The sequence below is a fragment of the Poeciliopsis prolifica genome, unplaced genomic scaffold (assembly GCF_027474105.1).
Source record: "Poeciliopsis prolifica strain line A6 unplaced genomic scaffold, Auburn_PproV2 SCAFFOLD001, whole genome shotgun sequence".
NCBI lineage: Eukaryota > Metazoa > Chordata > Actinopteri > Cyprinodontiformes > Poeciliidae > Poeciliopsis > Poeciliopsis prolifica.
Genome location: NW_026562376.1, coordinates 15,815,687 through 15,830,062, shown reverse-complemented (window position 1 = coordinate 15,830,062; position 14,376 = coordinate 15,815,687). Strand labels below are relative to the sequence as shown.

The 14,376-nt window shown below is 35.6% G+C and overlaps 1 protein-coding gene across 1 annotated transcript in view; it reads right to left on the bottom strand.

The window, feature by feature from the left end:
* The window catches only part of LOC129359574 (neural-cadherin-like), a 124,523-nt gene that overhangs the window by 43,007 nt on the left and 67,140 nt on the right, over nucleotides 1-14,376 (bottom strand). Inside the window, exons 9-15 of the mRNA XM_055029284.1 lie at nucleotides 13,934-14,102; nucleotides 13,149-13,319; nucleotides 11,687-11,859; nucleotides 6,474-6,641; nucleotides 1,452-1,701; nucleotides 864-991; nucleotides 336-522 (exon numbers count right to left, since the gene is read on the bottom strand). Of these exons, the coding sequence (XP_054885259.1) occupies nucleotides 336-522; nucleotides 864-991; nucleotides 1,452-1,701; nucleotides 6,474-6,641; nucleotides 11,687-11,859; nucleotides 13,149-13,319; nucleotides 13,934-14,102 (1,246 nt within the window). The remainder of the gene's footprint in view (nucleotides 1-335; nucleotides 523-863; nucleotides 992-1,451; nucleotides 1,702-6,473; nucleotides 6,642-11,686; nucleotides 11,860-13,148; nucleotides 13,320-13,933; nucleotides 14,103-14,376) is intronic.

Here is a 14,376-nt window from a genome sequence, read left to right as displayed (position 1 = left end):
CAAGAATGGCCCAGTCCTAATTTGACTCCGGCTGTGAATTTATGGCTGAAAGTCATGTTTACAGATACTTTCCTTTTAGTCTCAGTTTGAGCTATTTTGAACAGAAGAATAGACAAACAAATCCAATTTTCTAAATGTGCATAGCTGGTAGACACTTACTCCCATAAAGTAGCAGCTACTACTGCAACATAAGGTAACTCTACAAAATATGGACCACCAAAGCAACGTTTGGAGTTCTTAGATTTTTATCATTGTTTTTCTATTACTTCACAATCAAGCTGTCTTTCATATAAAATCTCTATAAACTGAACTGAGCTTTGTGATTGTGGCATTACCTGTGTTTGGCTGTTTGTTTTTGCCAGGTCGTGCTGATTCTTGGCCGTCTTCTGACTGAACCTCTAGCAGGTAGGAGCTGCGGGCCTCCCGGTCAAACACAGCTTCTGTGTAGATGATTCCATTTTGGGGGTCGATGCGGAAGAAGTTGTGGTCACCACTGCTGTCGCTGAGCAAAGAGTAAGTGATCTGAGGAGCACAGATAATTGGAAATGTAAACCACCGCAGAAACGATTGAAATTAAATCTGGATCTGTATCTCTTTATTAAACTAAATCAATACTCTCAGCTTTACCAACACTTTCACAATCATTCAGACGGCTGCTGACAGCAGCTTTCAACCACGCTTTGAAATTCTGTGATGAAGGTAGAACAAAAATTCCCCCAGTGGAGGAAATGAGTTGTGATGCTTCATAAAGCTGCTTCTGCTGTGACATGGATGGTTGAGCAGAGAAATAAAAACTGTGGATTCAGCTGCAGAGCTTTTCCTCCCTACTTTTACAACACAAACACAAACAGATCTGCATGTACCTCTCCGTTAAGACCCAGGTCTTTGTCATGGGCAGACACTTGGAGAACTGATGTGCCAATTTGGGCTCCTTCTGTTACCGAGGCCTCATAAATAGAGGATGTAAAAAATGGCACATTGTCGTTGACATCTTAGGACAAAGGAGAGATTTATTGGCTAGTTAATTTCTTTTCCACACATTAAAAATAAATTCTTGTTGAGATTTGCAGCCTCTGTAGCTGTGCAAGATCTAGAAATATACGGTACATCTTAACAGTAACCTTGCTGTCATTACAACATATGCATAAATTTTACAATATATGCAACAGCTAAAGGATGATCACTTTATCATGTTATACTCTCAGGAAAACCAATGTGTTAGTTAAACCCACGATAAATAAATTTACGTTATTGCTGAAGATACATTCAAACAAACAGACAGATACAAATTGCTAACTATAGGAAATTGCTTCACTTCTATATTCAAAGTTAATGTTAATTATAGCAAACATTGAATATTTCTATGCTTTTGCAACTACAGAAATCTACAAATGAAATTATAAAGACCACAAATCTATATATCAAACAATTATAAAATACGATTTTAATACCTGTAATGTTGACGTAAACTCTTGTAAAAGCTGCTAGAGGGACTGCAGCCACATTCTGAGCCCGAACCCGCAAAGAAAAAAAAGGAGTGATCTCATAGTCCAGCGGCTCTGACACCAGAATGGATGCAGAGCCATCTTCCCGGTTCGGGGAGAGATAGAAACGAACTGGCATGTTGGTTTCAGGTACCATCCCATCCTCAAGGTTGTAGGTCACTCTTGGGTCGCCCAGCTGAGAGGTTGCCTTGATTGTCTGAAAAGGACAAAAATAAAGAAAAACTATCAAAACGTGCTGGATAAAGCAAAGTAAAACAGAGACACAGACATGTTTGCTAATACCCTTACAGCCAGGGGATCACTACGAGAAGGATGCCAAGTGGCCAAGGGGGCACCAGAGAGTCAGGCTTGTAAAAAAATCATTCAAACTGTAATCATAATAATGTTTGAATAAAACTAGAAAGTTACTGAAGAAATTTAAACGGGCCTTTCAACACTTGTTTCTTAGCAACAGATTAACATCAAATATTGTTATTGTTCAAAAAACTTACTATTCTAATAATTCTGCAGTTGGTGAATTTTTCAGAAATATCTGATTTATTCTTCGTGGCATTTTGTTACCAGGAGAAAAAAAAGCCCAAAAAACACTCATCTGTTAAGACCAAATTAATTATGTTTATAAAAAATAAGCTCTTTTGAAATACTGCTTATCTGCTTAGACACAAGAAAATTACACTTGGCAAATTTTGCAAAAGTAAAAATCAGATGTTTGATTTGTGGCACATGGTTACCAGAAAATGTGCTCATCTCTTAGCAACAGATTAACAACAACTATTGTTATTGTTCAAAAAACATAAGATGGCGTCTGCTCTTTTCAAATACAAATTGTTTACAGTATTTAAGAATTGTGCAGTTTGTGTATTTTTCAGAAAAGGGAACTTTTCTTTTGTTATCGGTTTTTAATGTATTATAGAACAGACATTCAACACAAAGGTAAAAATCTGATTTATAATTTGTGGCAGTTCGTTACTACAAAAAAATAACAAAAAACGCTTATCTTTTAAAACCAAATTAATAATTGTTTAGAAAACATAACCTCTTTTGAAATACTACTTTACACCACTAAAGAAGAATTGTGAAGTTGGTGAATTTTGCAGAAAAGTATATATATATATATATATATATATATATATATATATATATATATATATATATATATATATATATATATATATTCAGTGTTCTGCTAATATGGCGTTTCTGTAGATCTAACTGGAGGCTCTGCCCCACTCCGCAAGAACTGAGAGTTCCAGCATCTCTGTAGTTCTCTACATCTCTGGCCTCCTCAGAGATATAAATACTGGTAAATAATCCTCTCTGAAAACTGTCATGTGTGAGTGAAACACAGAGGGGGAGACAAAATTCTATCTCTGTTTTGAGTCCGACACAAAACAGTGTCAGGATTTGATTTGATTTTGAATTTTGCTCGTTTTCACTAATTACATTGCCATGGTTTCTTAAAATGCCTACAGACGTAGCCTATTGCTATGGCAGGCCCTGAATATGTAAAGCATATTAATACATAAAATCAATACAAGTGTAACTAATTTGCCCCAGTTTCCCCTGAGGTTCCAGTGATCTATTTGATTAAGCCTTAATGTCAAATTTGTTAGACACCCATGTATGGACAAAGCTTCAAAAAGACATCAAGAGTAACAGGTTGTTACCTGGTATCGTAAAGCATGAGGATTTACGATACCAAGTTGCTATAGCACTTAATTTATCTGAATGTCTGGCAGCGTATTCAAAGGTGTTTTCTAAATTAAACTGTATATTTTTTATTGGGGTCAATCTTATTTTGATGAATTTTAAAATCCACTCCATAATCAGCTATGAAGTTTAATATGTCAAACTTTGGCTGTGAATGATGTGTCCTTTTTTTTTTTCAATTGCTCCTTTTAGATTATAAAGTAAATCCATAAACGCACAAGCATAAACCTCTTACAAATCACTTTGCCCTTTACACTGTACAAGTTGATCAGTTGAGATAATGAGCTCTGTGTGCTTTCAGATCATGCATCAAGGGTTGAACAAAGGCGCTCAGCTTACAACTCAAAGCATAGCTTACAACATGCATAGGATCAACCCAATCCATGTCATTAGTGCATTTAAACTTTTGTCACTTTGTAGTTACTCCTTTAGCAAATCCAAAACAACAACCTCAAGAGGATCGACTTTTTGAGCAAAACATAAATAAATCTTGACTCAAAGAATTACTTCAGGAAACAAACTTATTTTCTTTCTTGCAAAAAAAAAAAAAAAAAAAAAAAAATCAATAGCAATTTAATATTTTTACAATACATACTCCAGGGTTTACTATGGCCATTTAAAAACTGCAGAAGTCAAAATGTTGGTTACAGTGGTGTTATAAAGAACTATCACAAAATATCTAACAAGCATTTTAGTGGGACCACCATAAAACAAAAAGAAAAAAACCTGTAAGACTTGAATGCATTCAAATATTTCTATGAATTTGTCCTCAGATGGCACCTGACATCCTGCTTTCCAGCAGACAAGGAAGCTTGAATGGTTTCAACTATAGATTTATTACAGCAAACCCATAAAAATCATGAGTGCAATAGGTGGTGTACTTCAAATTATAATGCATATTCAACATGCATATCAGAAAAGGGAACAACAATCTAATGATCTTTGGTTGAGTTTAGTTAGTCCTGCCAAAAAGATTGCATGTCAAACCAGCATCAGCATATGATCAGCAAAGAGCTACCTTTCAAAATACATGATAAATACTATATACAAAATATTATAGTCTATAGACTGATCAAAAAGAAAGAGGGATGTAGACTCTCGAGGTTTACTTCTATTGCATAGACCATGATGAAGCACACTTAAGAGTACAGTTATTGTGGTGTATGGGCTCCTATAGACACTTAATGGCAGTAATCTTATTACAGTGATCTAATCACATCTGTCAGAATGGATTTGCAGGGTCCGTTCACCAATTACATCTCATTTCACAATGCACCCTCTGAAAGGAAATGGCCGGCTGGTTAATACTACACTAATTCAGGGCATATCTACATATAGCAATCTTCTGCTTCAGTAAAAGTTTAAAAGATTATAAAAAAGCAATATCCAATTTAAGCAGCCGCATTAAGACGTCTGTCAAAGAGAATATGAAGCTTTGTAGATGACTATATTAAATACTTTGAACTTTATAGTGGAAGATAAAAGGCGGTTTTTAGTTGTTTATTTTTCCAGAAGAGCTCAAACCCTTTGACCAGAGTAGTCACATGAACACTGAACATTAAGCCTTAATAAACACCCAACAACAGGATTTACAACTATGGACCTTTTTAACATAACAATAGACTTAATACCTATGGAAAGATAAAAACTGCAAGTAGTTATACATTTATTTTATGTTAAATGTTTCTTATTCAATTGTCATTACTTTACAGATATAATTTTTTCAAGTTTTTCTTTTTTAATTACTGTATGTTTGTCAAATAAGTCAAATTGGGTTGACTACGATGTCATAATTGATTTGTAAAAATAATAAAATGGGTAAAATGTCAGAACGGATGAACATTTTTCATAGGTACTGAATATTTCTTAGTATGTAATAAGTCTACATAATTTATGTTTCACTCGCGTAACTTAATTACTGAAAGGACATATTTTTAATGATACTCTAAGTTATAGAGATGCAGCAGCATATTCATTCTTATCAATAAAAAATGAAAGAGACCATTTTAATTTTCATTCACTGACTTAATCCTGCAAAATATTTTTTTTACAACCTACAGAAATGCTACAACCTGAAGATCTTGATCTAGTTATGGGTAGAAGCACTAATGAAAAATGTGGAATAACAGTCTGGAGACTCCTGTTTAATTTTCTACACAGAAAAAAAAAAAGAATATTAATAATTATTTACCTCTAGAAGCGCCAGCAGTGTTTTTTCCTCATTTGGACAGAGTGAGACAAGCTTTCTGCTCCTGCAGTCTAATGCCAGCAATGCTAATCGGTTCTTGGTTCTTGCTTCACGCTCAGCTGCTTTGAGATGCTAAAGAGCTGGGCTAAAAGGAGCAGCTTTGTATTTAGGGAAATGTATTTATTCGCTTTTTGCCAAAAGTGAAAAGACATCACTCTCATCTATGTTTGAACTAGAGCTTGAAGGCGATTAGCCTAGCTTAGCATAAACAAATTGTAACAGAGTTAATCTGGCAAAACAAATGAGATGCAATTTGTTAATTAGTGCATTCCAGGACTGCTTTCAGGCATTTTTTTCTCTGTTTGGACTGAGCCAGTTGTATTTTATTTACTTGTTTTGTTAAAGTTGAGCAAATTAACTGTAGGCTACATGTCAGGGGACAATGTTGGGGTATTTAACTGAGTGATATATGTTTTAAAGTTGAAGAAAGCCAACTCAAATAAGGCCAAACAGTTTCTCACCTTAAGGCAGATCAAGCAACAGAGTTGTAAATGCAATAAGCCAAAAAAAAAAAAAAAAAAATTATGAGACTCCATTTGTAATTTATAAACAGGGGAAATCAAACATGTCATTCAGTTTTGAGTAAATATTTAAATGACTGTTAAAGTATGAACTGCATAAAAATGTCTAGCCCAGTGATATGAGTCTATAAGTAATCTCTCTGATCAGCGCACCTCTCCTTGCACTAAAGGGAATTTGCAGTCTAAAAATGTATTAATTTATATTTTCTTAAATATTAAACATATTTAAATATTTTTAGTAGCAGCCATGAAGTTAGAAAACATGCCTAGCATATGAGATTTTGTCACATTTCGCTAACTTCAAACCAATGTGCTTCCAGTTTTTTCTCAGTCCACTGACAAACATAATGTGACCTGTGACATCATCGGTTCACACTTCAGTCACCCAAACACCAAATGAGCAGCTAATTCAAGCCTTAAATAACAAAAGAAACATCTAACAACAACATAAGTGTAACACCATACAATTAAAGATGCAAATTGACTTACCACTATAGGTGTATCCCTTGCAGTGTTCTCAGGTATGACAACATTGTAGCTGTCTTTTTCCCACTGAGGAGGCTGATTCTTCACATTAGTGATGGTCACTGCCAGCTCCACGGAAGTGTTACGATTTCCTCCATCTGTTGCTATAATGTCCCGAGTTATATAGGTTCTCTGTAGAGACAGTTAAGAACTCAGGTGTTTACAGGATCAAGAGAAATAGTTAATTGTTAATAGGTTACAGCGAAACCTGTGGGTCCAGCGGCTAAGAACAAAAGAATATCTCATTATGACATGAAAATAAAAGTTGCCATCTCATGATAACAGGACATTTTTCTTGTCATGTCAAGATAAAAAAAAAAAACAAACAAAAAAAAACTCATAATAAAGAAATCAAAATCTGACACCTTATAAGGGAAGACTACAATTAATCTATAGCAATACATAGAAAATTAACTAATATGTGTTTATAAAGTCAGTAAGAAGTCATTTCCCCCTTAATATATAAAATATATTAAAGTCCAGAGGTGAAAAAAATGATCCCCTTTGTTAGGCATCGTAGTGACTCTGTTAAATCCAAAATCCAGGTGAGAAAATGTAATTTTACTCTCTCTTTGTTGGTTTTTAAATCTATGAGACATGCTCCATCGTTCTGCACCCTCAGCCCATCTTTTGCTCCAAAAATGGTCGCATTAGCCTCAACCTTGAATCAGTGGGACCACCGGGACAAACGTTTGGGATGTCCCGAGGCTTCTCGCTTGCAATTCAAAGAAGGATTTGTAAAGCAAAGAATGTATGTCCAAAACATATTATTGGAGGCTGAGACAAAGTCTAACAGAGCTTCGGTTGAATTAGCATAGCATGTAAAGCAAGAAGAAACATTTACCTAAACTGACAGTCCAAAGGCTGTCCAGGGCCCTCTGACTCTTTTTTTTACTTGGAAACCTTTCATTCCTACCTGAGGTTTGTTTATTTGTTGTTGTTTTTTTCTACAAAAAACAAATGTTCTCATATCATGATAAAACAGAACAAGTGGAAGCCACAAAAAAAAAGTGGACTTAGAGTTTTATACATTCATTTGCAGTCAATGAGATTAAGGGAGTCTAAAGTCGGCCAATAGGCACCAGTCCATCCTTTGTGACTCCAGAGACTTACAAAAATGTATAAATGTGTTTAGGAAAATATTCTTTTTAACTGGGCAAGAGTTGTTTTGCACATTCAGGATATTTACAACATGTAGCTGTTTCTACAGATTAAACCAAATGTTATCATTGTAAACATTTAGCATTGAATCTGAGGATGACGAGTTATTATATATTGCAATCAGAGGGAAGTAAAGAGACTAACCTTCATAAATAAAAGAACCCATTACAGGTGTACAAGTCCTTCATAGAAACATAATGATATAAACAGCTTGAACTGTCAGGAAAATACAATCATTTTACACGACCAGCTTACTGAACAGAGAAATATGCTCAATGCAATGAAGAGTTCATCGTGACTTTAGGTGGTTGGCCAAAGTGAGACGAAGAGCAAAGAAACTGTGGACATTAAAAGTCACAGTTCAAGTTGCTTCAGACACTACAAAGTCAAAAATGTTGAAAACATTTATTAGTAGATTACTGGAAGTGTTCATCAAATTTAGCTCAAGCTGACATTAACATTAAGGGAAATATAGGCCACTCAAAGTACTTTTTTATGCTTATACAATATTGTCTTCCTTTCTACACTCAAAGAATAATTTAAGTCAGTTCCTAAGTTGCACAATTACCTGTTTTTTCGTATTCATGTGAAGAGCAAATTATCATAATACAAGTGTCTGGTAAAAAGGGATGTGTTTCAGTTTCCAAATTACATTTATTATTCAGAGGACTATTTAATTAGTATTTGTGAATAACTCTTTTGAAAAGATTAAACTCAGAACACAAAGATAGTAATCTGTGCTGTTCAATGTGGTGCCAGCTTCTGTTGCTTTTTTAAATAAATGAATGTGACCAAATATCTGGAAACATCAGACAAAGGTTTTAAATTAGACTTAGGATAAAGTTCTTTTATTATTATTAGTTTTTTTATCCCAGCTTGAAATTATGGACTGGACTGGAAAGGCTGGATACAGTCGTTCCAGCCTTTCCAGTCCTTTCCACCTAATTCTCTGTGGAGATGTAGCTACTGTACAATGTTTTGACACTTCATGAACCACGGCTGTGCAAGGCACTGTCTTACAGTGGGACATAAAAATATCTGCCTTTGTTCAGTTGCCCTTATCCTTCAAATTCAGCTGAAACATTGGATTTATACTGGAAACTGAGTTTAATTTATTTATTTTTTTTACTGTAGTTTAAAAATAGTCTGGTGCTGATTACTATGTAATGAGAAACTCACAAGTAAATCAAAATAGAGCATCATCTCAGATAGGTCATACATTTTACATGAAAACACGAGTGCTTTTATGCTTTTCGCTGCAACATGATTGAAAGATGATTTAAGCAGCTTCTAAAAGTATCCTAAAATATGCAGCATCATCGCTTGACGAGGTTTTGGAGGCTTACTACTTTTAATTTTGCATGAAGTTCACAGTGAAGTCATAAGCCAGATGTTGCAAATTTCTGATACTGGCACGCTTAAATGTATGTTTAATAATAAACAACCCTACGGTGCAAAGGTATGTTTCTGCCAAAATAACACTTTCTTTTTTTTATATAAATGAAACATTTATAAAAATGTTTCATTTATATGCACTAAAAAATGTAAACAAAATGTGTTGCAGAGGTGAATTAGAAGATAAACAGCGGGGATAAAATCCACTGGTTATTACTTAAACATATTTCTTCTCCCTGAATATGCCTGGGTTTTCCATGGGATGGATGGATGGATGGATGGATGGATGGATGGATGGATGGATGGATGGATGGATGGATGGATGGATGGATGGATGGATGGATGGATGGATGGATGGATGGATGGATGGATGGATGGATGGATGGATGGATGGATGGATGGATGGATGGATGGATGGATGGATGAAAAGAAGAAAAATAAAAAGAACTGCAGAAATGCAAAACAACTGAGACAGCTTTACAAACTAATTTAATCTTTTCTTGTAGTCTTGAAGTTGCTGTAATGACATGCAGTCTGTATTTTGAGAATGTCACAAATAGAGATGATAAACATGCTGAGATTCACATAATCTCAGCATATGTGTTGTAGAACAGCAACACATATCATAAAGTGTCATAAAACCCATTATTTTATGTGTTTAAATAATGCTGTTGTCCTGCTATAGGACAACAGGATGCTTCCTGGATACTGTTAAGGACAAAGTTCAGATTGGTGGTATAAGAGAAATGTCAGTCATGCAGCCAGAACTGGAACATCTATACAGAACCACAGTGACAGAGAAGTTGCTGCACTGACAAAAGGTCACATAAGCAGATGGCAAGCAGAGTTTCTTCTTAAAAATATATGTTGTTCCAACAGCGATAAAAACTTTAATAATCCATTCTGAAAGGTCTTGAACTTGTTTCTTTTTTGGCTCGAATAAGCATACTAGTTAGGAAAGAACAGGATTAATAACTGAAATATTTTGGATGCACAGCTTGGCGTTGTTGTTTTTTTGTGTGTTGATCACCAAATCAGATCTGTACTAAGTCTGATAATAAAATCTCTCAAATTAAAATTAATTCAAGATTGTTTCTAAACACTTTCAATTTAAATCAAGTTGAGAGTTTTAATTTGATTTTAACTAAATTTAAATCAAATCAAATGGTCTAAATTTAATTTATAGTACCATTTAGCAATGTCTAAATGGTACTATATAACCATTTAGACATTGCTTAGAAGCATTTTCAACAACAAAAATGTTTACCGAGATGTTATTTTCCATAGCAGAGAGATTTTACCAAACATTAGAGGTAGCACCAATGAAGCTACCTCTTCTTGTGCTTTATACTTTAAAGCACACATTTAAAAGTAAACTAGTTTTGTTAAGGTGACATATCTGACACAGGACATAAATTCATATCTGGCTTGGAAGCAGTTTTTGAAAATGACTAGATAAGCAACAGGTTAACCTCGTGTTGATTTCACCAGATACAAAGAAAGTACAGTGGGTTACAGCAAACTTTCTCTATTTTTTCCTTTTGGATTATCTTCACCCTCACTCGGTGGCGGCCCATACTAAATGGGAAATTGTTGGCAGTATCTTGACAATCTCAGATTTAATACATGGGTCTAACCTTTCTAGGTTATACACACAAAGACACAGGTAAGCGTGTCTGAACTGCAAGTGCACAAATCCAGCTAGCATAAGACACTAAAGACATAATAATATCAACTCCATATTCATTTTATTTTTGAAAATATTAGTAAATCCCTTTTACAGTGCCTCTCTCTGATAGAAACATATTGTGACGTTCCCTCTGCGTTTAATTTAAATAATTAATGGTTGCTAACCACAGGAACCCTAAAAAGAATATGAATGCTGTTTATTCCAGCTCCAACACAGATATCAGAATCAGCCAAAATCGGTATAGGCAGATTAATTCTTTGGAGAAACTGAAAATCCAAAGCAAGGCACAAATCTCTTCTTTTTGCATCTTTTGTCAGTATGGTAAGTGACTATCTTGTAGTGTTCTGTTATAGTTTGTATTAAGGCTCCATGCATAATCATCCAGTCTTTAAGGTGTCTTTAAAGCATTTGAAACATTTTAGGTCGCAGAATGCAGCTTCCTTCCCTTCTAAAGTATGACATTATAAATAGTGACAAAATTGTCTTAAATTCAATACAAGGAAGTCGCAGTAATTAGGGATGCAGCTGCTCTGTGTGATAAATGGCTTTCTAAAATGTTTTCCACCCATTAACAGTCATCAGCGAGGCGATAAGTACTTTCTTTTATAACTCAGTCTACCGTGATACTCTTCAAATATACCTACAGAAATCTGACGTTGTTAAATATGCTTCAAATCATTTGTTTAGCTTGAATTGTTTTCTCTCTGTTTTTTCCTCTGTGGCATTTCCCACAATCCAGCACCCCTGGGAGAAGACATACAGCAGAATGGTAGTCACACACGGAGGCACTTTGATGGGACTTGTTCATTAACTTTGTTGACACAAACCCACGGGCTACCATCTAATGCATCAAACTTGATGCATTAGATGGTGTGTGTGCGTGCGTGTGAGTGTGTGTGTTGTCTAACAGCTCCACTACATTCTGACTAACCTGAGATATGGGCTGGTTGACGTAGACCCATCCATTCACAGGGTTGACCCGCAGGTACTCAGGCTTCTCCACTGACATGGAGTAAGTGATGGCTGCGTTAGTGCCAAAGTCATCGTCATGAGCTGCCACGCGGAGGAAACTTGTACCAACCAGTGTGTCTTCTCTAAGAAAATCTACAGCAAACAAACATTTTCTGCATGAATTTTGTTCACTGTCAGATTTATGTAAACATATTTTCATATTTCCCAGTGTGAGGTAAAAAACAATAAAGAACAAAATGCATCTAGTTCCAAGGAGAAGTTTACACAAACTTATCAAAAGCATAAATGTAATCACTGGCTTTTACTTAATTATTTTAAGTAAAAATAAGGGTGGAATGAGCCTACATAAGACAGCTTCAGTTAATTTTTGTAAGAATTGGATGGATAATTTGGATTATGGGCTTATACATAATGCCTTAGCAATGTCTCTTAGCAAATTGTATAAATAATGCATTTTAGAGTAGAACTGAAAACAAATCTGATGCTGAAACACATAATTATGTCCAAACGGTTAACAATTTGACCCCAACTCTCACCCTCAAATAAAATATATGGTTAGATAATTCAGAAGCAACCAAAAGGAAACTCCTAGAGCATCAGGGTTTCTGTCTTCAATGAAGCTTCACAGTGCCTTGGACTGAAAAAGTGACAACAAAAAAGAAGCACTAGCTCCAAATAGCTCAAGTGAAAATTGCAGCTGCCCACATGGAGAGCCAAATGTACTCCAGAGAGAAGTTCAGGTGAGCCAACGATTCACTTAACTCTTTATATTAAATTCCATTACTTTATTATCTTTCCTGCCCAAAATTAAAAGATTCAGATTAATTACTAAAATAAAAAAAATGAAGAATTCTGATTCTGAAAAGCCTCAGATCACATCCATGCCAGTGATGATTGTATGTAAACTTCAGATAATGTGAAGTTTACATACAATACAAAAGGACACAGCTTTTGTATTGACCAAAACGGTTTGCATAATCTATACCATCTTGAAGTATCTACATTCCTATTAAACACATCAGCAGAAAGATGGACTAATGGCCTTTTCGCGACATTTTAACCAAGCTAAAAATGGATGTGCTCCACTATTAATTACCTATGATCATTTAGAGAACTAGGAGCTGAAATCTTTCGTTTGTGCGTAAAAAGACATAGGAAGACATAGGAACAGTGAGTCTTCCTATGGCACCGAGCTAAAAATACAAATTATTTTAGCTCAGTCATCAAACCTTTTCTTCAAATATTCACCAAGTAATGCTCCTCATTTGCTCTTCTTTAAATTCAAATTGTTCGATGAAACAGGATAAAGGCCATGCACTGCGACTTCTGCCCTGCCTATTCACGTCTGTATTGTTCAGTGTTCTGTCTGTGCTTCAGTGTTGCTATTTTTGGCTCATGAATAATATATGTTTGACACTTACACTCATAGCGCAAATTCTCAAACTTGGGGCTGTTGTCATTCTGGTCCAGTATCTGGATGGCAAGCTGACAGATGCCAATGAGCGGCTCCTCGGCCCAATCAGTGGCCGTTACTGTAATTGAATACTCTCTCTGCCGCTCCCTATCGAAGCGCCGGGCTGTCACAATCACTCCTGTAAAGTCAGAAGCATAATCAAGGCCCTTCATCAACCCTCTGGCAAATATACACACATGATTGCTTATAAATTCACTCATCCATTCAGTGGTTTTCCAATTCCCACACTTGAGTCCGTCCATCCATCAATCCATAAATCGAGACAAGTAAACAATTATTAATTTATTCTGTGCAATTCGAGCCTCCCTTTGAAGAGCTGCATATCTTCATGATTAAGATGAAGAAGAGATAACCAAAGCTTGAAAGAAAATGATTGATGGAATAACATAATGACTCCACATATTAACATTTCAAGCAGTCTTGTTCAACCAGTTTCTCAAACTGAAGAGAAACTGTAACCCCCATCAGACCTCAGCTCCGTTACAGGTTTTGTCACTAATATCCTTACAAACTGGACGTCTCATTTTAAAACTATAAATAATTTAACATCTTATCTAGGGACTGCCTGCACTACGCATAACTCTTTTCTTCTCTCATATTATATTTTATTTTACAATGATCATTACGGACGTCAGGTACCATTTAACTACAGATCTGTCTATCTACAGGATACTCCATGTTTCATGCATAATTGAGACCAATTTTGCCCTGCAACAATCCACAACTCCCTACCTGTGTCTGGGTGGATTCTGAAGGCAGGCATGGCGCTGTCTCTGTGCATTAAGCCATATTTCACTTTTCCATTTGCTCCCTCATCTGCATCCACTGCATGCACTTGCAACACAAAAGTCCCCGCTGGCTGGTTCTCCAGCACTGAAGCCTGCTCACGGTACTGCTGGCACTGAGATAAAGAGCAGGGAGGGAGAGGGGAAGAGACAAAGCAGAAACAAATAATACAAGGAAGAATTGGTACATATATTGTCAGAAAGTGTTGCATTAATGAGAATACAAGGATCAAAATACGTCATTTCAACTAGTTTACAGGTCAGGAGGACAGGTACAGTAGCTCAGATTAATTACAGAACCAGAAGCACACAACTGTGTAAAATAAATCATTTGAACTGATATATTTTAAGGAGCTTTGGTCCTTGGCTACAATTTCAATCTATTCCCCC